The sequence below is a fragment of the Schistocerca piceifrons genome, chromosome 2 (assembly GCF_021461385.2).
Source record: "Schistocerca piceifrons isolate TAMUIC-IGC-003096 chromosome 2, iqSchPice1.1, whole genome shotgun sequence".
In the NCBI taxonomy this organism is placed as follows: Eukaryota; Metazoa; Arthropoda; class Insecta; order Orthoptera; family Acrididae; genus Schistocerca; species Schistocerca piceifrons.
Window position 1 is genome coordinate 85,701,306 of NC_060139.1, and position 25,783 is coordinate 85,727,088.

General features: G+C 42.6%; 1 protein-coding gene across 1 annotated transcript in view; it reads left to right on the forward strand.

Annotated features, from left to right (window-relative positions):
- LOC124775166 (secretin receptor-like) overlaps nt 1-25,783 on the forward strand; it is a 191,198-nt gene that overhangs the window by 119,826 nt on the left and 45,589 nt on the right. The window contains exons 9-10 of the mRNA XM_047250006.1: nt 12,084-12,175; nt 18,893-19,031. Coding sequence (XP_047105962.1) covers nt 12,084-12,175; nt 18,893-19,031 — 231 coding nt within the window. The remainder of the gene's footprint in view (nt 1-12,083; nt 12,176-18,892; nt 19,032-25,783) is intronic.

Here is a 25,783-nt window from a genome sequence, read left to right on the forward strand (position 1 = left end):
GAATCACCGAAGTTAAGCAATGTCAGGCTTGGCGAGCACTTGTTTGGATGACCGTTTAGGTCTGCAGAGCGCTGTTGGAAAGGGGGTGTACTCACGTCTCATGAGCCATTTGAGGAGCTAATTGACTGGGAAGTAGTTTGTCCGGTCATGAAAACTGACAACAACCGCGAGAGTGATGTGCTGACCACGTGCATGCTAAGGAAGGGATGGCGGTAGGTCGGTACGGTTGCCTTTCTAGTTTATTCGGACGGAGTTCAACTATGGCAGCAAGAAATAGCAAGATACCTTCATTAGAGCATTCCAGCCGTGTGTTGAATCAACGTGAGTACCGTTCGTTTTTGTTATTCGCTATATACGCACACGCGGAATCACGCGGTTGGTAGTTCAGTCACTCGGTATCACACAGTGGTCACTCGCCAAGTGATAGGCAATAGACGCGTGGCCTTCCACGTGTGTAAGGAAACAGAGACACTACCTACGCAGATTCTTTACAACTTAGTGTCACTAATGGGACCGGCAACCAAACGAATGCATTTGAATTAGAATTTCTTTTTAACTGCCGATTTTTCACGTTCTCTATCGACAAAGTGTGTGGTGCATGTGTGGCCACAGTATACCGAAAATTAAACTGGTAAACCTACGGTCGCAGGTTCGATTCCTGCCTCGGGCATGGATGTCTGTGATGTCCTTAGGTTAGTTAGGTTTAAGTAGTTCTAAGTCTAGGGGACTGATGACCTCAGACGTTAAGTCCCAAAGTGCGTGGAGCCATTTGAATTTTTGAACATACTTAATGTTTCTGAAGGTCGTTATTTTAGTTGTGGAAATATATATTTGTGTGAAAGAATAGCTGATTAATGGTCGCTTTCAGTCAGCTTCTAAAACTGCACCGACACGGAGACGCATTTTGAAGAGAACAAATTAAAAATTTATGTTGAGGAGTGTGACAACAGATTATAACTGTCAGGTTAAACCTTTAATCCAGTTACGCTGTCGGCTTTCGTAAGTAAATCGAGCAAATGAACTATCAGAACTCATTATAGTTGGTAACGTAAACCGAAACAGAAAGAAAGCGTATGGTATCGTGGTCGGCAGAGATGGGTATCGTTCGAATAAATTCCTATCTGGATAATTATTCGAATAAATAGTTCACTCAAACGAATTTATTCGTCAACAAATTATTTGCTACTTAAATAACGAATAACATAATGCAACCGCATTTTCTTTATTTACTTACTGTACAGAACTAGTATTTGTTCCCTTTGGACCAGAGCAATTTCTGTATGATAAATAACTTATTAATGGTCTGTCTAGAAATGTCCGTTTCTGGCTCAGTGGCTTAAATTCCAGACAACAAAACTAAAGCTTTAGGGTTTGGTTCGATCCACCATTGGTTCTACGATTTCCTTTGTTACTTACTGGTTCTTTCGGCTACAACGATCACTTTAACACTAAGTCAAGTTTAACTTATTTCGAAGTACGTGTTGAAATATAGAACCCCCTCAGATTGGCTGTATAAGTCTCTTCGGATGTGAGAGGAGCACCGCAGTGCTCAAACAAACAATGCTTAGCGTTAAAGGGCTACATCGTACTTGATGACTGACGTCAGTCACTTGCAGCTACCGTATTGCCACATCGGCGCCGGTTATCATTCGGTTACAGGTAATATGCAAACACGGCAGTTCACTTCACGAATGCTGTCAATGTGTAACGCGCAACATAGAAGTGCCCGCCACGAGGTATGTCGGAAATGCGAGATGAAATGTCGACAGCTGATTTTAATGAGCAGAAACTGAACTGCAGCAGGAGATGCGTTTTGTAGCCCTAAATTTGAACTCGTGTCTAAGCTAACCACAACCTCGTGATGTGGAATGTATCCGAGAGAGTAGTGCTCAACAATCTACAGCTAAAATCGCAATAGCTTTGTTCACATTTGTTACAGATAATATATTGGAGCAAATTCAGGACAGAAAAAAGTTCAGTTTTCAGCGCTTAAAGCAAACTGTAACTTCTCGCTGTCATTGATTACCTAGAAGTATCCTCTGACTCGCTACACGAGCTGCCGCGTTACCAAGATAAGAGCAGTCCTCGTTTGCACTCGATTGCAGCTTATAGACGACAAAGGCAGATTCCAGACGAAAAAAGGAATGATAGGTAGAAAAATAAGAGCAAATAAAAAAAACAGAAATAAGAAAACTTCACTTTTAAACCAATTAATTGAATAAAATGATAATCAGACTCTTTTCATTAGATTTCGAAACAAAAAAAAATATTTACTGTATTTGACGAGATTCGCAACGATGAATTGTAGTGTCCAAAACATCGGTTTCACACCATCTCGAGTGATGCCTATCGAATATAAACCGATGTCTGTGCTTACGATAACGCATATGTGAAGCTGAATCGCGTCTTGTGTGGAACTACCCAGTAGTGTTTAGGTAGTGCTGTGTGTGAAACGGGTGTATTTCATTAGCATCGTTATGTGTGTGTGTGTCATTTGTTATAGTGTTATTATGTTTTGTGAAATATGAAATAAAAGTGCCATACCCATGATTCGGGATCCAACACCAAGAAAGGCTGCCGGATAAGGAAAAGGAAGCGAGCTGACCAGTTGTGGCTGTTTGGCAATGGAGAACGGTTCTGGTGCGACGTTGAGAGCTCTGATTGGAGAAAATCAGCTACAGCACGAGAATTATCAGCTATCAAGTAAGTTTAATCAGACTATAGGCAGCCTGAGTAAGGCAGCCGCAATGCTGAGCAGCCAGCTGACCTGAAGTTGTGGCTGATCACCCGAGTCAGATGGACAACAAAGTTCTGCCTGTTTGCTCATAACAAAGGCAAAGCCACTTTACTCAGGTCCACTTTACTGTAATTATAAAAATAATTTTTCCGTCTTTCATTTGCTTTGTTCCATGCTGACTGTAAGTTCATTTACAGACAGTAGATGTTAGAGCATAAGGAAATTATAGTGATTCATCTAGTTTTAAGCATTTAATTTTGCCTGAAAAATAGCTTGCGAATATCGGAGAAAATCCTCTCGTCAAACAATGGAGTACCGATGCTGGGCGTCATTGTAGGGAACTAGGCATTTGGTTTATCTGAAAATTTAATGCTTGCTTATGAGGAAGAGATGCATACTCGAGAAGAATTTTTAATTGCCATTGCGACGGGTCGCGGTTTATTTTCTCGTGTCTCTATTCGTAGTTGTAACTGTGCAGGCTGCAAATAAATATTCTCTTCCCTGAAAACGGCGTCTGCTCAATGTCCCTTCACTCAGCACTGTAGATACTTACAAGGTGATGTAAAAGCAGCGTTGATAAAAAACACCACTTAAATTCTGCAATTACTGAAGCCGCGCAACGCAAGTTATGAAAGAAAGTTCTGTAGAAATACTGTCTTCCAATTTTATCGGGCAGTAAGAAAATGGATTGGCTTCTGAAAAATAATCTCCGAAATTTCCACACAATAATGTTTATTTTGTCCTTGATAACCAAAGAAAAGGTACTATTCAGACTACATTTGAACTATTGGCTATTTCCCTCCTGTTCACGATTCATACACACATTTCACACGCACATCAGCCAGAAATCTGTCCAAACCCGACCCAAATTAATCGAAGTTCTCACGGTCATTAATTTCACTACTAATATGAGTTATTACATTCGGGCCTTCTTGTGTATTTCGAAAAAAGTAACTGCTCGCCAAAACTGCTCAGTAGTTGAATACTGAAACATGCCATGCGGGTACTATGAAGGCCAATATTTCACACGCGAATATCTGTTCAACAGATATAGTCAAAACCTTTGAAATTTCGCCAAGCAGTCCTCAACAACAACTGCCATCGACTTAGCTCACCAATAACTCAAACACTAAGTAATTCTTCATCTTACACTTTATTTTTACTGGCACTAGTATAATTTTAATTAATATTGTGTTTATACTGGTTGCTGGTGAGAGGAAAGTTAGTTACTAGTATTTTACTAATGATCTCATTCATAAGCAGCCATATCACAGTCATCACAGTCTCTCAAGAATGTTATAATTAATCTTTAGTTGTTTAATCAGAATCGGCCGATGACTCTCCTTGTACGCAGTCTCGGTGATTCGAAGCGATCTACAATCATGTGGAAATAAAATGTCTTGGTTTTCTTGCGTTGCATAGCCTGTCGGGAAACCTCAAATCAAGCGAAAGTTTACTTTGATAGAGTTTAATTATCCGATGAAATAACGGAGCTCTTGGTTCTAATAATTGCAGGTTCGTTTTCAATTCATCGGAATTTCCCATCTGATTACCAACGAAACGACACCTCCGTGCAAATTTCCAATTAGGGAATACATGTATAATGAAATTCCTTACACATCTTTGATGTAAATGCTCAGTATATATTTTCTTGATTAGCATACAATATATTTTCAATCTCTTTCTTCCAGTAATCTCGATAGCAAAATTGCAGTTATTCAATGCGGCTATTCGGCACGGAAAAGATCCTAGAAGTCTTCTCAACACACCAGAGAGAATATTACAAAGAGTAATTATGCCCTCATGGAATAGTAATAGTACTGTACTACTTTGCGCATCGATTTTGCGAGTATTTAGCTGGTCAAGTAGGAAACGTAATTCACTCGTAGAATTGTGCGGGGATAGTTACTAGAATATAAAGAGATATTACACTAGTAACATGACCGTCCGCACTCAAAGCTAGCGAGCGACTTCCTTCTTGCAGCCTCACTCAAAGTATAACTATCAGGTAACGAGCGGGAACCGTCTCAATTCTGATTGGCTGACCATACTGACTGCCAATCAGAATACTCGCTCGTGATCATACTCGCGCCAAAACTGCTCTGCACCAGTTGTTATACACAGACGCTTTTGCGTCCATCTGTCATAAATATATTATAGTAATGTTTAATAAACGAAAACGAAAAGACAATAATTCTGGAAATATTCTTTAGATACAGATTTTACTCCAGCTGACTTTCTGGCTGCTCTGTTACAATAGCAATCACACCTGCACATACGTCATCAACAAAGTGGGTCAATCCCCTAGGATCATTTTCCCACGACAGGCTTGTGTAACTCTTGCACATTACATAAGACGGTATATAATGCAATATTGATATTTGACGAATGTCCCACACACACACTCTCATTTACTCACAGGCTCACATAACACATAATAAAATAAATATTGATTTTAATAGTTGTTTCTGAAGTTGTTCTAGAATTCATACTACGAAAATTGTAAGGCATTTGAAATTTTTAAATTAAATTTCAATTAAATAATTCTATACCCTGATACTTCAGGTGAGTATTTCAATTGACAACAAAAAACAAGTCCTAAATGTTTCCAGGTGAATTTCCTTTCTTAAGTTTTTTTTTCTTTATTGTTATTTTAATCACCTTATACAAAGGCGGGCTGTCAGCAGCATATTACGCTGCTCTTCAGCCGCGAGTGGTACAATAAATACGACATATAGGTGGTGTAGATAAGGCAATAAAAACGGCGGGCAAAAACTGTAGACACGAAAAGCAATGAACTTGAAGCCGTTCACGCTGGACGAGAAAAAACACCAACACCTGTTGACACGGCGCACAAAAACACGGACGACTGTGACGGCACAGGTGAACAGTGGTGGTGTGATGGCGAAAGAACACTAAACACAAAACGAAGGCACACACACGAGACACTGATGGCGATGATCTCCGGCGCGCGAATGTTCACTGAGCGTGTACGAGTCCGTGGACCTGCCAAGACAGGAGGAGGGGGGGGGGAGAGGGAGAGGGGAGAGCAGAGGGGAAAGGAGGAAGGGGGAGGGGAAGCCCGGGGATAGAGGGGTGGAGGAAGGGGGATGGGGGGAAAAGGAGAGAAAAGGGATGGAGGGTGCCTAAAGGAAAACACACAGGAAGTGGGAGGGGAGGATCAAAGTTGATCGGAGGGGTAGATGGAGGGGCTTCCTTAAGTGTAGTTTTTCTAACTTTAAAGTATATTTTTCTATCTCCGAAAATATGCCCGCTAGAATGCTGAGATTTTCACACCGCACACCAAAGTGCAGTATACAAATTTGGAAAGGGATTACGCAAAAACTACTATCCTGTATTTAGATTCTTATAGGAGGTGAATGTACGCGTTAAGTAAGAGACATTGAATAGCTTTCCCATGGCATCCAGTGACAGATGCACTTGTGTTTCCCGGGTAGGCCGCTAGATGTCAGCCCCCAAAGTTACCTACAGCAAGCTATCGTGAAACAAGCGTTCTCTCGGAAGAACCTGCGACTCTACAGCACGACAAAAGCATGCTGTCTTTTACAAACTTGTGTGCAGAAAGAGAACGCTACAAATCTGAAGACATCCTGTAAGTGTCCCTCTACTACTGTAAATTCCTCTAGGTCCTACAAGCTGTCAACTTCTCTGCTTCGACAAGTGCGCAGGCACTGACGGCAGCCACTTGCGTTCTCCACGAGAGACAATGTTCACAGCTTGCTGCGCAGAGCTAGTTGGCTGCCGTGCAGCCCGACACGTTCTAATGGCCACTGCATCCAGGAAACCGTAGCTGCCCAGTGCGCGGGTTGCAGTGCACCGCCATTGTTTTATTGGCTACTGCAGCCTGACTGTCGCAGACGGACTGCAGAGTGCGTCGCATCCGTACAGAATCGGCTCTGTTCAACTGCCTCTGCTTCTGGCAGTACGTCTCCCCCTCCTACCGCTGACAGGCGCAGGAGCTCTACGTAAGCAGCAAACGATGAGAAAGAATACAGCCACAAAGACTCTTACTCTTGAATACCTTTCTTAGATCGCTAACACTATCGGAATGCGTATCTCCTTGATATAATTAACATTTCGTTTATGGTTGTAGTGCTACAAAATGAGCTGAAACGCCCGCTGAATTACGCAGGGCTAACAGGTAATTAGGATTGTGGAAAGGGCCAAGGGAGTTGCGGTTGGATTCATTTCACAATTGTAATTTATTATTATTTAGTTCACAAATACACTTTTGAAAGAATTAAATTTGCAGATGCTTTAGAATAAGTTCAATTTTGAAAAGACGTGACACAGTTAAAGTTACGAATAAGATAAATCGTATACATATATGAGATCAGCATCATGAGCGCCGGAAGGCCGCCAGATTAAATCTTCAAAATTCCAAATATACTAGGATGATTACTGAAGGCAGAAGGCCACAATGTTTTAAGATGCTAACAGGGCTGATGGCCCACAAGGTGCACAGAAACAGATAAACAAACGCAATAAGATGGCTGAAAGCCGCAAGGCTAAATTCTGCGAATTAAGGAAATATATATTGCAACAATCGGTAAAACAATACATTAAGTTTAAATATTTTCCTTCGCAACACCAATGGTGGAAGGTCCACAATAACTTGTTGAATCTTTCAGAGGAAATTACAATAACTTTTCAAGAGCAGAAGGTGATAATGTTTGGACTTGAAGGAAACTCTGAGAATATATTTCCAGGGCTGAAGGCCCACAACTAAACTTGCCAAATTAAAAATATAAAATAAAGTTAGATTACAACAACATTAACACTGCCAAAATGATAATTAAGAGAGTGGCACTCAGTAACCTCCCATGGATCAGTCTGCCTTCGTTCACTTAGGCGAGACAGGTGCTAAGTCCAACTACACTTCAAAAATGTTCAAATGTGTGTGAAATCTTATGGGTCTTAACTGCTAAGATCATCAGTCACTAAGCTTACACACTGATTAACCTAAATTATCCTAAGGACATACACACACACCCATGCCCGAGGGAGGACTTGAACCTCCGCCGGGACCAGCCGCATAGTCCATGACTGCAGCTCTCTAGACCACTCGGCTAATCCCACGCGACCCAACTACACTTCATTCGTGCGATCCCGACCAGGGGACAGCCACGGGCCGACCGACACAACGACTAGCTTGCCATCAATCAGTACAGGAGAACTCATACAGAAAACGTTACAAACGTGGTAATTCACAATGATGTATGTATTAGCTGTCAAAATTACACACCATGTTGGACAGCGACAACAGGTGAGGAAAGGACGCTGCATGAACTTACGTTAGTGGCCAGGGTAGGTAACCGGAACACTAACGGCCACAAGACAGTATCTTCCGCTGGTACACTTGAATTTGAAATACGGGAGTATAGTCAACCAATATAGTTAATTACACCGCATGGCGGGTAAATTTCAGCAATAGAAACTCTCCGTGTTGCTCACAGGAAAAGTTCGAGTCTCGGTCGGGCACACAGTTTTAATCTGCTATGAAGTTTCATATCACCACACACTCCGCTGCAGAGTGAAAACCTCATTCTGGAAACATCCCCCAGGCTGTGGCTAAGCCATGACTCTGCTGTATCCTTTATCTCAGGACTGCTAGTTCTGCAAGGTTCGCAGGAGAGCTTATGTAAAGTTTGGAAGGTAGGAGACGAGATACTGGCAGAAGTAAAGCTGTGAGTACCGGGCATGAGTCGTGCTTCGGTAGCTCAGATGGTAGAGCACTTTCCCGCGAGAGGCAAAGGTCCCGAGTTCGAGTCTCGGTCGGGCACACAGTTTTAATCTGCCAGGAAGTTTCATATCAGCGCACACTCCGCTGCAGAGTGAAAATCTCATTCTCGAAACGTCTTGTGAATGACGTCCTTCAGGATAACGAGATCGCTCGACTAGAGTGGCCAGCATGTTCTCCAAACATGAACCCTATCATACATGCCTGGGATTTATTGAAAAGGGTTGTTTATGGACGATGTGACCCACCAACCACTCTGAAGGATCTACGCCGAATGGCTGTTGAAAAGTGGAACAATCTAAATCGACAGTGCCTTGCTGAACTTGTGGATGGTTGACATGACGAATACGGGCATGCATAAATGCAAGAGGGCGTGCTACTGGGCACTAGAGGTACCGATGTGTACAGCAATCTGGACCACCACCTCTGAAGGTCTCGCTGTGTGGTGGTACAACATGCAATGTGTGGTTTTCAGAGAAATAAAAATGCCCGATATGATGTTTATGTTGATATCTATTCCAATTTTCTGTACAGGTTCCGAAACTCTAGGAGCAGAGGTGACGCGAAACATTTTTTGATGTGTGTATACAAGTGACCACTGCAAGTACACACTGAAACTGTGACTTTCTTAGTGTTTACGAGTATTCGAGACGTTGAAGTGCTGCTCTGGTTTCTTGGAAAGCACAAAAAAGGTCGAACTGTGTATTCTTCTGAACTCGTTATAAGGTATCATCAACTATACTTTGTTGATGTTTGAGTTCAGTGACAGTTTTCAGAAACGTATGAAGCAATGTGCAGAAGAGACTACCATCAGCAGTTTCTGGAATTTTCTACTGTTTTTGTTCTTATGAGGCATGATGTTGCGTTGCACAGCGTTTGTAAATATTATGAGCTCTACATACTCGTATTAAACTGTTGCATAATAAAGCTATATGGAGATACTGTTAACACGGGGATACTGTTAATACGAGGGCAGTTCAATAAGTAATGCACCACATTTTTTTTTCTCGGCCAATTTTGTTTGAAAAAAACAGGAAATTTCTTGTGGAATATTTTCAAACATTCCCGCTTTGTCTCGTATAGTTTCATTGACTTCCGACAGGTGGCAGCGCTGTACGGAGCTGTTAAAATGGCGTCTGTAACGGATGTGCGTGACAACAATGGGCAGTGATCGAGTTTCTTTTGGCGGAAAACCAGGGCATCTCAGATATCCATAGGCGCTTGCAGAATGTCTACGGTGATCTGGCAGTGGACAAAAGCACGGTGAGTCGTTGGGCAAAGCATGTGTCATCATCGCCGCAAGGTCAAGCAAGACTGTCTGATCTCCCGCGTGCGGGCCGGCCGTGCACAGCTGTGACTCCTGCAATGGCGGAGCGTGCGAACACACTCGTTCGAGATGATCGACGGATCACCATCAAACAACTTAGTGCTCAACTTGTCATCTCTGTTGGTAGTGCTGTCACAATTGTTCACCAGTTGGGATATTCAAAGGTTTGTTCCCGCTGGGTCCCTCGTTGTCTAACCGAACACCATAAAGAGCAAAGGAGAACCATCTGTGCGGAATTGCTTGCTCGTCATGTGGCTGAGGGTGACAATTTCTTGTCAAAGATTGTTACAGGCGATGAAACATGGGTTCATCACTTCGAACCTGAAACAAAACGGCAATCAATGGAGTGGCGCCACACCCACTCCCCTACCAAGAAAAAGTTTAAAGCCATACCCTCAGCTGGTAAAGTCATGGTTACAGTTTTCTGGGACGCTGAAGGGGTTATTCTGTTCGATGTCCTTCCCCATGGTCAAACGATCAACTCTGAAGTGTATTGTACTACTCTTCAGAAATTGAAGAAACGACTTCAGGGTGTTCGTAGGCACAAAAATCTGAATGAACTTCTCCTTCTTCATGACAACGCAAGACCTCACACAAGTCTTCGCGCCCGAGAGGAGCTCACAAAACTTCAGTGGACTGTTCTTCCTCATGCACCCTACAGCCCCGATCTCGCACCGTCGGATTTCCATATGTTTGGCCCAATGAAGGACACAATCCGTGGGAGGCACTACGCGGATGATGAAGAAGTTATTGATGCAGTACGACGTTGGCTCCGACATCAACCAGTGGAATGGTACCGTGCAGGCATACAGGCCCTCATTTCAACGTGGCGTAAGGCCGTAGCATTGAATGGAGATTACGTTGAAAAATAGTGTTGTGTAGCTAAAAGATTGGGGAATAACCTGGTGTATTTGAATGCTGAATAAAACAACCCCTGTTTTAGAAAAAAATGTGTTGCATTACTTATTGAACTGCCCTCGTACTTCACTTAACAGAGTTTTATGGCGGGTAAAGTTTAGGGATTTCAAAACTAGTTGCATAACGTGTAGACATTTAAGCCATTCTTCGTCACTCGTGCTCCACCTTCTACTTTGAAACGGAAGATCTTCTGCACGGAACACGTGATATATGCAAATTAAATGAATCTTCTAACAATTTTTCCCTCTATTGAAAATAGGAAAATGTGTTAACTGCCGATAATTTCTGTTTCAAAACGTTTTAATTTGTAACTGGTTTTTCAGAATTTGTCTCCTAAATTTGATTACATTTACCGATTTTTGGTGTATAATATATTAATAATGAAATGGGTAGAGTACAAAGTACAATATTGACAAAATTTTCTTTACTGCAATAATTTTATATTTGTATAGTGCACTTGCTGCTAAGTATCTGACCTTGGAGTACATTGAAACAGTTTTCACATTTTGAAAAAACACTTTACTTTTCTGAAGTAATTCTTGTAATTTCAGAAATAAGAGTGCAATTCACAAAAGTGAATCTATCATTTCAAAATGGGATGACAAAGAAAATAAACTTCGATTGCAGGGCTGGCTACATACACAAGTGTGAGAAGTGTCCCAAGGATCCACACTCACCTCTACTCTCTACCCGAAGCAAACTATTACTAGTCGCTGCCCCTTCGACGAAAGATTCACACTAAATAGTTATCTAGAGAGATGTGTACATCATAAAAATGTATGTAAGAAATCTTATGGGACTTAACTGCTAAGGTCATCAGTCCCTAAGCTTACACACTACTTAACCTAAATTACCCTAAGGACAAACACACACCCGTGCCCGAGGGAGGACTCGAACCTCCGCCGGGACCAGCCGCACAGTCCATAACTGCAGCGCCCCTAGACCGCTCGGCTAACGCTTCGCGGCTACATCATACAAAACAGTGAAAAATGACTACTCAAATTGTTAGAAATGACTGAACTTTGCTTAGGTTCATAATTCTCTTTGATTATGCTTGTAGCACCTTTCAAATTACTGCAGGGGTTGTCTACAAAGTTTCGTGCCTCATTTCCGTAACTTGGCTGACCATTCATAATTTAAAAGTGGGTCAAAATTGTTTGGGTATGTTTCTAGAACACTACCTCTAGTATTGAGATGCGCTGAAGAACAGTTTAGCTGTATTACTATGTCAAACGATTAGTTGCCATTTACACTGGGTAAAAATACAGTGTATTCGTGGTTACTGTGGTAGATGTCTGTGAGAGTCTATGGGTGGGCTTACTCAGTGCTAACGGTTGCAGGTCAGCTTCGCGCTCTTCCTCAACCTGGTGCGCATGCTGCTGGTCAAAGTGCGCGCTTCGGCCACGCTGCAGCGCCGGAGGGCGCGTTACATGTGAGTAGACTGCAGTCTTGTTCCGATTCTACTATCTTTTACGTCTGTATCTAAAGAGGTTACTGTCGTACATGTTCCGCTGGGAGAATGATTATTGCTAAGTCTCCATATGAGCTCGAATGTGTCTAATTTCACGTTAATTGCTTATCCGTGGGATATACTTGTACATAGGATTAAGCAATACATCTGTTGTATCGTACATTTGATACAACCACAAAAAAGATTTTACTCGTCCCTGCCTTCGACTGTTCATAGGGTAATGAGGAAAACACTATGAGATTAGAAGGAGTAGAACACTGAAACACTGATGATGATAAGTAACAAGAACGCACACATTCATTGACGAATACTCAACTTCATACAAATCGGCTCTGGCAGCAGATCCTGAAGTTCAACTTTCATTCCAGAAGGTAAGGCAGTGTACAGGATGGGCGTATGGGAAGGCGGTGGGCGTCATGGAATGAAAAGGGTAATTTTTAGATAAAGGCCGTCTATTGTCGAAAGCATGTTGAAAGGGGTTACATAGGCCTAGGGAGGTGAGGGTGAGCCAGACCGTAGAGTTTGGCGAGATATAGTTGGCGAAGGTACCGAAAGTTGTTGTCTGCCAAAACTAAGTCCACAGTGCCGCAACACCGGGAGAAGCGGGAGATGTTCAATGCTACAGGGCGCGCATCCGACTCGCGGGTGAGCAAGAATACAAGAGAGCGGGCTTGGCGACGGGCGGCCGCGTATATTCGACGTACCACGCGGATTCCTCCGCCCTGATTGGTCAGGACTGAACAAACCGTGCGGGCGGCATGGAATTTTCCAGAGCGCCGCCTGCTAAGCGACGCCTGGGGCGGCGTTACCTCGTAAGCACATGAGGGAGGCGCGTGGCCAAGGTGCCCTTCCTCGGTGCTGACTTCCTGTTACTAGACCGTGGGAGGAAAGAATTTACAGGCAGCTAACACTGCCGGCCGTGGCTTGGCCGTAATGGAAAAACGAAGCTACCGTTTGGAGGCTCATATAATAAAGTAAAATCCCTTATTGTCTGGCTCATCCTTTACAGCAGGATAGTAAACAGTTCTTGTCCCACTAGGATGTTGACTGAAGACGGGCTGGTGTGGACTCGCTAGAAGCAGGCAATGGGTTGCGAAGTACACAAGTAGAAGGCTGTCTTCTCGGTAGTCGAGCTGACCTGGAACTCCTCGCTTTGTTGTGGCGCCGGCGCATATTATCTGGCGGCGCCACCGCTGGAACTTCTTGTTGCGGCAATAACTGAGCCATACGCTGTCTCTGGAGTGGGTTGTCGACCTATCGGCTCCTGTGGTGACATCTGGTTGTGCTTGCTGTGCTTACGACACTACAACGTCGGCTGAATCTTCTAGGAGCGTACACCCTCGAAAGTTTATTAGTGAACCGCACCGTGGCTCACAACGCTTGTCTCGTGTATTTCGCCACTGTCTCTGTGACTCTTATATGCTCGTTAAATCAACTTGTGACGAAACGCCCTGTTCTTCTTTGGACCCTCTGCATTACCTCTATCAATCCTATCTGATAATTGCCTCAGACGAGTAATACTGAAGTGTCGGCCGAATGATAATTATGTAAACTATGTAAATACATGGACAACACTTCCATAGCATCTAAATGTTCATCAGAAGAAGCAAGGCAGTTAATGGAAGAGGCCTTACCCACACCATTTGATACAATTGAAATTCCACCCACCTCTCGTTCTGAAATTAGGAAGATAATAAACTCTCTCAATAATGGAAGCTCACATGGAATTGATAGCATTTCCAGCAGTATAATAAAAGCTTGTTCCCAAGAAATAGGTGGGATTCTTAACCACATATGTGATAGCTCTCTGAAGCAGAGTATTTTCCCAGACAGACTGAAGAATGCCATTGTTGAACCACTCCTTAAAGCAGGGGATACATCTGATGTCAACAACTACCGCCCTATCTCTCTTCTGACTGCCTTATCCAAAACCCTTGAAAAAGTAATGTATTGTAGAGTAGCTTCACACCTTTGTAAAAATAAAGTTTTAACAAAATGCCAGTTTGGTTTCCAGAAGGGTTCTTCAACGGAAAATGCTATACATACTTTCACTAATGAAATATTAAATGCTCTGAGTCACCCGTTGGGATTTTTTATGATCCATCATAGGCTGTTGATTGTGTAAATCATGGAATACTTCTAGATAAGCTCAAGTATTGTGGTATGAATGGGACAGTGCTCAAATGGTTTAAATCATACCTAACTGGAAGAGTGCAGAAAGTTGAAATAAACAGTTCACATAATATGCAAAAAACTGGTGATTTCTCAAACTGGGGAACAATCAAGAATGGGGTGCCGCAAGGTTCGGTCTTGGGTCCTCTGCTGCTCTTAATATATATTAATGACTTGCCATTCTATATTCACGAAGATGCAAAGCTGGTACTTTTTTCCGATGGTTCAAGTATAGCTATCACACCCAAAAGACAAGAATTAACTGGTGAAATTGTAAACGATGTTTTTCAGAAAATCATTAAGTGGTTCTCTGCAAGTGGGCTCTCATTAAACTTCGACAAGACACAATATATACAGTTCCACACAGTAAATGGAATGACACCATCAATAAATATAGACTTCGATCAGAAATCGGTAGCTAAGGTGGAATATTCAAAATTTCTAGGTGTATGCATTAATAAGGGGTTGAACTGGAAAAACACACTGAGGATCTGCTGAAATGTTTGAGTTGAGCTATTTATGCTATTAGGGTCATTGAAAATTTTGGCAATATACATCTCAGTAAACTAGCTTACTACGCCTATTTTCATTCCCTGCTTCCGTATGGCATCATATTCTGCGGTAACTCATCATTGAGTAAAAGAGTGTTCACTGCACAAAAGCATGTAATCTGAATAATTGCTGGAGGTCATCCAAGATCATCCTGCAGACACTTAATTACAGAGCTAGAGATCTTCACTGTAGCCTCACAATATATATATATATATATATATATATATATATATATATATATATATATATATATATATATATATATATTCACTTATGAAATTTGTTATTAACAATCCGAACGAATTCAAAAGTAATAGCAGTGTACATGGCTACAACACTAGGAGAAAGGATGACCTTCACTACTCAAGGTTAAATCTAACTTTAGCTCAGAAGGGGGTAAATTATGCTGCCACAAAAGTCTTTGGTCACTTACCTAATAGCATCAAAAGACTGTCAGATATCCATATATCATTTAAAAGGAAATTAAAAGAATTTCTTAATGGAAACTCCTTCTATTCATTAGATGAATTTTTGGATATAGGAAGTGTGTAATTTCCCCAAACTCCACAAAAAAATTAAAAAAATATTAAGTGTTATTTAATATTTTGTATAATGTAATACCTTGGATAGACACCTTTTATTAACCTGACACGCTCCACATCATTACGAAGTGTCGTATTCATGATCTATGGAACAAGTACTAATCTAATCTAATCTCAAGATCCTTCTCAAGAATTTCATTGTGACACCTGCCTTTCCTGTTGTTTTAAATGGACATTCAACTATAAACCGACCCATACGCATACTGCCAGGAATACAATGGATTTATTTAGTCCAGTGCGTGTTCATACACCGTACAATCATACTTTATAAATCTGTCCTCCTATTCTAGGCGCTACAGTCTGGAACCGCGCGACCGCTACGGTCGCGGGTTCGAATCCTGCCTCGAGCATGGATGTGTGTGATGTCCTTAGGTTAGTTAGGTTTAAGTAGTTCTAAGTTCTAGGGAACTTATGACCTCAGCAGGTGAGTCCCATAGTGCTCAGAGCCAGTTGAACCATTTGTCCTCCTATTAATGCGCAGTGCGTACGTTTGTTTGTACTGAGGTTTGAAAGATAAACCTGTACTCCGTCTCGACCCTCTGCAGGTCTCATTTCGCCCCTATTTTCTAGCTTTGTGACTTGTCTAAATACGAAAGCATCATTCGCGAATAGCGTCATGAAACTTCCGACGGCAAATGCAGGGTGATTTGAATTAAAATGCATCCACCCAGAGACGTCCGGTGTAGGCTGTAATTATCGTACGACAGCGAGACTTGTTAGATGTGCTAATGCGTTAATGTGGAACAGATTGATGCTAGAAAACAATTTTTTTCTAGTTTGGGCACCAGGTAAAAACCTGGAGCTGTACACTGTTTGTGTAACGGTCTGACATTCACTCTGTTATATGATGTGAGCGAACAGTATGGCTACTGAGAGACGACAGCGTGCTCTGTTAGTGAAAATGTAATTACATTGCTACATAGGGAAAGTATCGTAGACTGACAAGTCTGAGGTCGGAAGCCATTAAATGGTTTAAACAGGTAGATAAAGAAATTCGGACACATGGTTGTGCGTGGTGTGGCATTTGGAAGAGGAAGGCGTCCTATCCCGGTGGAAGCTATTAACGAGATCGCTGTTGCTGTAACTGAGCCTGCAGTAAGTAACCCGTGTTAGTGCTGGTGCTCGTGCGGTGTCACGAAAATTGCCCGTCCCATGGACAACAGTACGGAAAACTTCCAATTTATTTTACACTGGTACCCGTACAAGATCCAGACGGTGCAGCAGCTGAAACCTCATGATTGGCAGCAACGTTCTCAAGTTGCTCTTCGGTTTCTGGCACGCATCGTAGTTGATGACATGTGGCCCGATAATATTCTGTGTAGTGACGAGGTGCATTTTATGCAACACTGTGCAGTGTATACATAGTAGTGCCGAATCTTGGATATGGTGGAGCACAGTGTTTTGCAAGCCGGATCTGTGTGGTGAAGATTCACAAGCTCCTTTATTCTCTGTTCATTCTTCTCGGAACAGAATACAGACTACATGTGTGACTGGCAAATTGCTGTTGTCTTTCAGCAATAAGATTGATTACATGAACTTCAAGAAGGTCCGTCGAGCAGATGCGCAAAACTATAGGCCTATATCTCTGACATCGATCTGTTGTAGAACTTTAGAACATGTATCATGTCATTACTGGAAACCCAGAATCTACTCTGTAGGAATCAACATGGAGTCCGGAAACAGCGATCGTCTGAGACCCAACTCGCTATATTTGTTCATGAGACACAGAAAATATTAGATACAGGCTCCCAGGTAGATGCCATTTACCTTGACTTCCGGAAGGCGTTCGGTACAGTTCCGCACTGTCGCCTGATAAACAAAGTAAGAGGCTACGGAATATCAGACCAGCTGTGTGGCTGGATTGAAGAGTTTTTTGCAAACAGAACACAGCACGTTGTTCTCAATGGAGAGACGTCTACAGACGTTAAAGTAACCTCTGGCGTGCCACAGGGGACTGTTATGGGACCATTGCTTTCCACAATATAGATAAATGACCTAGTAGATAGTGTCGGAAATTCCATGCGGCTTTTCGCGAATGATGCTGTAGTATACAGAGAAGTTGCAGCATTAGAAAACTGCAGCGAAATGCAGGAAGATCTGCAGCGGATAGGCACTTGGTGCATGGAGTGGCAACTGACCCTTAACATAGACAAATCTAATGTATTGCAAATACATAGAAAGAAGGATCCTTTATTGTATGATTATATGATAGCGGAAAAAACACTGGTAGCAGTTACTTCTGTAAAATATCTGGGAGTATGCGTACGGAACGATTTGAAGTGGAATGAAAATTAATTGTTGGTAAGGCGGGTGCCAGCTTGAGATTCATTGGGAGAGTCCTTAGAAAATGTAGTCCATCAACAAAGGAGGTGGCTTACAAAAGACTCGTTCGACCTATACTTGAGTATTCCTCATAAGTGTGGGATCCGTACTAGGTCGGGTTGACGGAGGAGGTAGAGAAGATCCAAAGGAGAGCGGCGCGTTTCGTCACAGGGTTATTTGGTAAGCGTGATAGCGTTACGGAGATGCTTAGCAAACTCAAGTGTCAGACTCTGCAAGAGAGGCGCTCTGCATCGCGGTGTAGCTTGCTGTCCAGGTTTAGAGAGGGTGCGTTTCTGGATGAGGTATCGACTATATTGCTTCCCCCTAGTTATACCTCCCAAGGAGATCACGAATGTAAAATTAGAGAGATACGAGCGCGCACGGAGGCTTTACGGCAGTCGTTCTTCCCGTGAACAATACGCGACTGGAACAGGAAAGGGAGGTAATGACACACCATTGGGGGGCTTGCGGAGTATAAATGTAGATGTAGATGTAGGAATTGTTTGGTTCTGAAACGATTTCTGTGACGTTGTCTTGCAAAGGTGCATCACCGTTTCGAGATTTAATGAATTTACTCCCTTATAGGTGAACTTCGACAAACTGGTTGAGAAACAATCCCTACGACATTGTCTTGTAAAGGTGCATCATCGTTCCGAGATTTAATGAATTTACTTCTTTCCTCGTGATTACAAGGTTTGAACACTTCCTCTGTGGCTTTAAAAAATGGTTCAAATGGCTCTGAGCACTATGGGACTTAACTGCTGAGGTCATCAGTCCCCTAGAACTTAGAACTACTTAAACCTAACTAACACACATCCATGCCCGAGGCAGGTTTCGAACCTGCGACCGTAGCGGTCGCGCGGTTTCAGACTGTAGGGCCTAGAACCGCTCGGCCACTCCGGCCGGTTCCTCTGGGGCCCCCTAGACACACATGAACATTACAGCTACGTTCACTGCGATATTGAGATCCAGTTAGACGAAGTAGGATCGCAGGTGTCATGTGCTGAAAGCTGTTTTCGCTGTTTCTCAGGCGTCTGGCGCGCTCGACGTTGGTGCTGGTGCCCCTGTTCGGGGCGCACTACGCCTTGCTGCTGGGCCTTTCGTACAGCGAGGACCGACGCGTGGAAATAACGTGGCTCTTCGCCGACCAGCTCTTCGCCTCCTTCCAGGTAATGTCCAGAGGGCGCTGACTGATAGCGTGCGACCATGTTACCACCACGCGGATCCCGTGTACTCCATAAATGACTTCATCTGTGATTTCTCCGCCATTTCTTCGGACGAATGGAAGGCATTTCTTCGACCATCCATTCCTTTCTAAGATTTAATGATTATTTTTTATTTATGTGAGACATTCAAAAGCCATGAAGTTAAGATCAGGTGGGTTTTCAATCCATAACATAAATGAAAAATCTACATCAGACCGCATAGGTTGGTTGGTTGGTTGTTTCGGGGGAAGAGACCAAACAGCGAGGTTATCGGTCTCATAGGGTTAGGGAAGGATGGGGAAGGAAGTCGGCCGTGCCCTTTCAAAGGAACCATCCCGGCATTTGCCTGGAGCGATTTAGGGAAATCACGGAAAACCTAAATCAGGATGGCCGGACGCGGGATTGAACCGTCGTCCGTCCGAATGCGAGTTCAGTGTGCTAACCACTGCGCCACCTCGCTCGGTATCAGACCGCATAATTCCTGCTTGACAGTGTCAGCAAACTTGATTTAATAATAAAATCAATATTCTGTCATTTCATTTATTCGCCAACAAAGATTTCAAAGCACATCTTCATGAACAGGGTTTCACGCTTATGATGATGATGACGGTTGATGGTGATGAAGATGATGATGGTGAAGATAATGACAGTATTAACTGAGGAGGCACGATGTTGATGTTTTAGCGTCCTTATTAAAATACTAGGAAATGTGTGCGATTATAATGGCTTAAAATTACTAATACGTAAATTGGAAGTGGAGGGGAGGAGAAAGGAAAGGGAAGGGACAACTGTTGTCAGCTGCGTCGGGGCATTATGCGGAATCAGCGGCGACGAGCAATATGCGTACCAGACCGGGATTCTAACCCTGGATATGTTGCTTACTAGGCAGATGTATTAACCAGTGTGCCGTCCGGGACACAGTCTTACTGTAACTGTGCGATCCATCTCGAGACGCCTCACGGCCCATCCACATCCCCACCGAACGCCATATCCGTGCAGTCTTGCCCATTTCCTCCATGCTCGCTCCTCTGAGGTTCCCACAGAGGTCGGTCGTACCACTGCATTTGCAATGAAGAAGGTGGATCCATCGCCCATCTAGGCGAATCAGTTATATGAATGCGTGACGTCTGAGTGCGAAAGAACAGGCAAAACGCGGAATCCGCAGCTGTGATACATTATAAGTAAACTGAAGGTGGATGAGGGAGAAAGGAAAGGGAAAGATTTCTGAAGTCAGCTGCATCGCGATATTACTCGGCGACGAGAGAAAATGTGTACCACACCAGAATTCGAAGCTGAGTCTCCTGGTTACTAGACATCTCTGAAACAACAGACATCACGAATTCTTATAAGTGATTCGCCTAGATGGGCAATGGATCCACCTTCCTCAGTCCGGACATAGAAGTACATCCGATCTCCTGCGGGAATCTCAGATGAGCGAACACGGTGGCAATGGACAGAGACTGCGGGCAGATGAACTCGGTGGGGATGTGGGGCGGCTGTGAGGCTTTCCGGGATACGCCGCGCGGGTGCGGTAATACTGTGTCCCAGATGCCGCATAGGTTAACAAAATGGTTCAAATGGCTATAAGCACTATGGGACTTAACTTATGAGGTCATCAGTCCCCTAGAACTTAGAACTACTTAAACCTAACAAACCTAAGGACATCACACACATCCATGCCCGAGTCAGTATTCGAACCTGCGACCGTAGTGTTCGCGCGGTTCCAGACTGTAGCACCTAGAACCGCTCGGCCAAAAGGTTAACACACCTGCCTAGTAAGCAACAGATCCCAGGTTCGAATCCTGATCAGCTACACATACTGCTCGCCGCTGCTGATTCCACGTAATGTCCCGATGCAGCTGACCCCTTATCCCTCCCCCCTCCGCCTTCAATTTACAAATAATGTATCACGGCTGCGGACTGCATGTGGTGTCTGTTCTTTCGGACTTGTCCGAAAGAACAAAAACCACGCATTCATATGATTAAACTTAGTAAATAATTAGAAAATATAAAACTATTTGTTGGAATATGTAGGTTTTTCTTAAAACATATAGCATTCTTCTGATTTATGGTGCATTTACCATTGCAGCAATGTAACTTCCATGTATTGTTTACACTATTATATGAACATACATTTTATCAAAGATTATGAATTACTACAACCATTAAAGAACTTGGAAAATTGCATTGATATTCCAGTAGTACAAAGGTAATATATAACATACATCTTACACGAAACAACCTTTTCGGTAAGGAAACTTGTCAATGGTTGAAGTTAAACCTGGAAACTGGTATTAGAAAGTGTGAAACATGTATGAATTTTCTGACGAAGATGTGATTTCGAACGGAGGAAATATTAACACACTGAGCAGAAATATTAGAAGCAACGCCGTTTATACCATATGTAATAACCATTTATTGATCTTAAAGTCATTTGTACTTTGCGTACCTACAAAATGTGCCATTATTTAATCCTGTATCAAATCAAATCACTGTTATTTCTTTCTTTTATATTATTACGCTTGTAATACAAATTTCAGGTATAGTTTCTCCAATTAAGAAGCATGTCCATAGAATATTTAGGTCAATGATTAGTTTAAAGAGTAAGTCTTTTTGTTTAACATGTCAGTCATTGAATATCTTTTTACCGGTCAAATATCCATGGAATCTGCCTTCTTTCAAGTTTCGAACGTCATTGCTGAAAACTGTGTATCTTCAGATAATAGTGCAAAGAACATGTGGAAATTATTTCACTGCAAGGTATACTATAGATTTTAGCAAAAATATGCACATATTTTGGTATTTCTGCGTACGTTACACTCAACTTCGCAAGCTTCTATTCAGGATTAACTACGACCTCCCACAGTTAGACGCTGCTGACTTGTTATTATCACAGTGGAGATCCTTCGACAACCAATTCTACCCCTGTTGATGATAAACTTCGAAATGTATCACGGTGAAGCAAATACGCTATTGAAAAGATCGTAGACAGACTTTATTGTTAAGTTCTCCATTCATGTAGCTGTCTAGCTTTCTCCTACGCTACCCACTATAGCTACAGTAAAATTCCTTTCTTTCTCTGAAGCTGCAGGTTGTGCTCTGTTACATACATGTGAGTCTACATTAGCCATTTAATGTCACTACTAGATGAAAGCCTCTTTCGGACTTCTCCATGCAGTGCAGCTTTCAGCTATACGCCTCCGTGTCACACCTGTGTGTCATTACTGATGTCGCCTAAATAACTTCCATTCGATCGTCAACTCCTTTTCCTACTGTATCGCTTCCAAGTACTTATCGATTCATCAACGCCCATTCGCCAACTAAGAGCCCCCATATTAAGTCTAATATGCCAGTCTAATCACTGGCCCACTTCATAACTACACTCTCTCTGCCAGTAATTTGTAACACACATCTTTCCAGTGCCAATACACTCTCAGTTTTTGAACGGTTTCTACATTAAGAAGTCCATTTCTTTCAGTAATAAGGCAAAAATCTTGTAGCATGCATCGATAAATAATATTCAAATGGTTCAAATCGCTCTGAGCACTATACGACTCAACTTCTGAGGTCATCAGTCGCCTAGAACTTAGAACTAATTAAACCTGACTAACCTAAGAACATCACACACATCCATGCCGGAGGCAGGATTCGAACCTGCGACCGGAGCGGTCTGTCGGTTCCAGACTGTTGCGCCTAGAACCGCACGGCCGCTCGGGCCGCTAAATAATATTCAGATTCAGACTCAAAGGAATCACATTTTCTGTTTATTTTACTAAAAAAAAGCTCAGTTAATGTTAGTGTGTCGTTCTTTTCCCATCCTGTCAATCCAGTCGTTTTTTCAGCAAATCCCAAATAAATAAAAACTCATTTAGTGGTATTATGAATTCGTTTTAATTGCTTAGCGTTCTTTTCTATATTATTCTATAAGCACTGTAATTTTAATCTTATGATATTTTAGTCATTTCAAAATTATATTTTAGTCGACTTTAAAGAAGTAGGAGCATTATCTATTTTAGCGCAAAAACTTGTCTGTAATAACTGACGAATGATTAAGGTGAAGCATAAATGGTCATGTTGAAAGTCCATATTACAATTCTCTTCGGGAAACTCTCACGAATATGCAAGTTCATAAACACAATTAAATGAATTAAACAAGGAATCCGAATTCAACATCTTGACTAGCTTTATCATCAGATAGGTACATGACAATTACACCACACTAAACCAGCTATGAAATATAGAAGCACTATCTATTTATTGTAACTGAATCGTGACAATGAAATAATGACACTTATAAATACAGTATATAATTTATTGATGTAATGCACGTTAAATGTATGGCGTATCAACGTCATTCATAAAATGTACCTCTATCTGTATATTCATTTACCTCGAAAGACAAAACGATCTTCCACCACTGATAAATTTATTTTTATATATTTTTCATAACGAAGCGAGAGAAAAAATTAAGCTGATATGGAGTGATAGGAAAAAAAAGGCTGACGAAGATACAAAACTTGTACGCAGAGCATCTTACGATTGTTACTATAGCTATGGGAGAGTTTACAACTGAAACAAGCAAGTGTAATAGCTGTGCCTCTTCCTGTACGATCCGACGTTCGCTGAGAGTTGACCAACTGATGCAGTGCGTCACGCCGAATAACTGTGAGAGACGTGAAGGCACATATTGCGCGACGTGCTGGAATCACAGCTCTACTGTTCGCTGAAAGAACGACGTCCACACGGAGTTGTTCCATGGCTGTCTGTCCTGACAGTGGGAATGCGTCACATAAGGATAACTGGTAAACGAGGCGACGTTCGCACAGAGCTGTAGCACAATAGATCTTTCTGAGTGCCGCAGCGCGTGTGAGGGTAACTGTGTGGCACAGCGTGTATCTTCCACGACCTGCTGGTGTCCTTGCTGTATTACCTCTTGACTGAGGTGAGTTAAGCTTACGGCTAAGTCCACAAACCTCAAATACGAGGGGGACCCAAAAAAAACCGGACTCCGAGGGCGCAGCCACTCGTAGACGTAGTGCAGGGTTCTCACGCTAGATGGTGTTAGTAGAGACCTTCATGAAAGAGCTGTGCGGACGGCGTGAGTGTAGAGCTGAACGTGCAAGTGTGGTATTGTGTTTCTCTGACTGTTAGCGACTTACCTCTGCGAAGTCATTATGGCAACTTTAAAAGAACAAAGAGTGTGTGTGACATTTTGTTTCCTGCTTAAAAAAAACTGCAACGGAGACACACCAAATGCTTCAGGAAGCTTTGCAGGAGGACTCTATGAGCCGCACACAGATTTTCGAGTGGTTTGGGAGCTTTAAACGTGGTGAGATGTGTGTTGAAGACCAAGCTCGTTCTGGACGCCCTCCAACATCGCGAAATGAGGAGAACATTGAAAAGGTATGCCAAAAGATCAACGAGGATCGTCGCCAAACGATCAACCAAATTTCAGCAGAGATAGGAATCAGTTGGAGCTCGTGCCAGCGGATTGTGAGTGAGGATTTGCTGCTAAACCTGTTCCGCGCCTTCTCACACAGGAGCTAGAAACCATCCGCATGAATGTGTGTCAGGACTTGAAAACAGAGATTGCACGTGATCCAAACTTCTTGAACGAAGTCATTACAGGGGATGAGAGTTGGTGTTACGGGTATGACCCAGAAACCAAGCAAGCATCAAGCCAGTGGAGGACTCCCAACTCTCCCAGACCAAAAAAAGCAAGGCAAGTGAGGTCAAACGTGAAGATGATGATCATTGTCTTTTTCGAGGTTCGTGGAATTGTGCATTGGGAATTCGTACCGCCTGGCCAGACTGTTAACCAGCACTTTTATTTGGATGTTTTAAGATGTCTGCGAGAGGATGTGAAGAGGAAACGCCCGGAACTTTGGCGATCAGGTGACTGGTTTCTACATCACGACAACGCTCCAGCACACACGGCCTTACGAGTGACCCACTATTTGGCATCTCAGAGGTGGTCTGTCGTTCCCCACGCTCCGTATTCGCCGGACCTAGCCCCGTGCGACTTTTTCCTATTTCCACGAATGAACAAAACGCTAAAAGGGGAGCGTTATGACGATGTGGAGGCGGTAAGAACAGCTTCGCAAAGGGCACTCTACAATATCAAACTTGAAGAGTTCCAAACATGCCTCCAACAGTCGGAAAAGAAACTTGACAAGTGCATCGCATGTAATGGAGAGTATTTTGAAGGTGACTGAAAATTTTGTAAAAAGGTTCATCAATAAATTTTTAATGACAACAATCTAGTTTCTTTTGGGTTCCCCCTCATATAAGTTAACTACGGTAAACTCGGCATTTAACGCTGTTCATCGCAAAATTTTGGTGCATCAACCTCAAAGTTAACAAGGGCGTTGGCCATAATTAAATCTGAACTTATCAGGTGTAGGATTAAATTGAACCTTTGTATGTGACCACATTATCTGTTTTTCTGTGATAACGGGACCTTACGACAATCGGATTTTTGTAATTTTTTATGTTTTTTGGTACATTGTGACTCTCAAAAATTGCAGAGAAAATCGTGTCCTACTATTTCTGAGCGTATTCAGTATTCTAGAATAAGGTAAACATTTTTTCGAAAAGCAGTGTGACGCTGTGGTAGCTTTTTTGCGTGCTAAGTGGTCAGCTTGGGTTCGATTCGATGGGGATTAAAATTTGAAAACAAAGTTGCAAGTTTTAGGAGCATTTACGTGGAGAGTAAA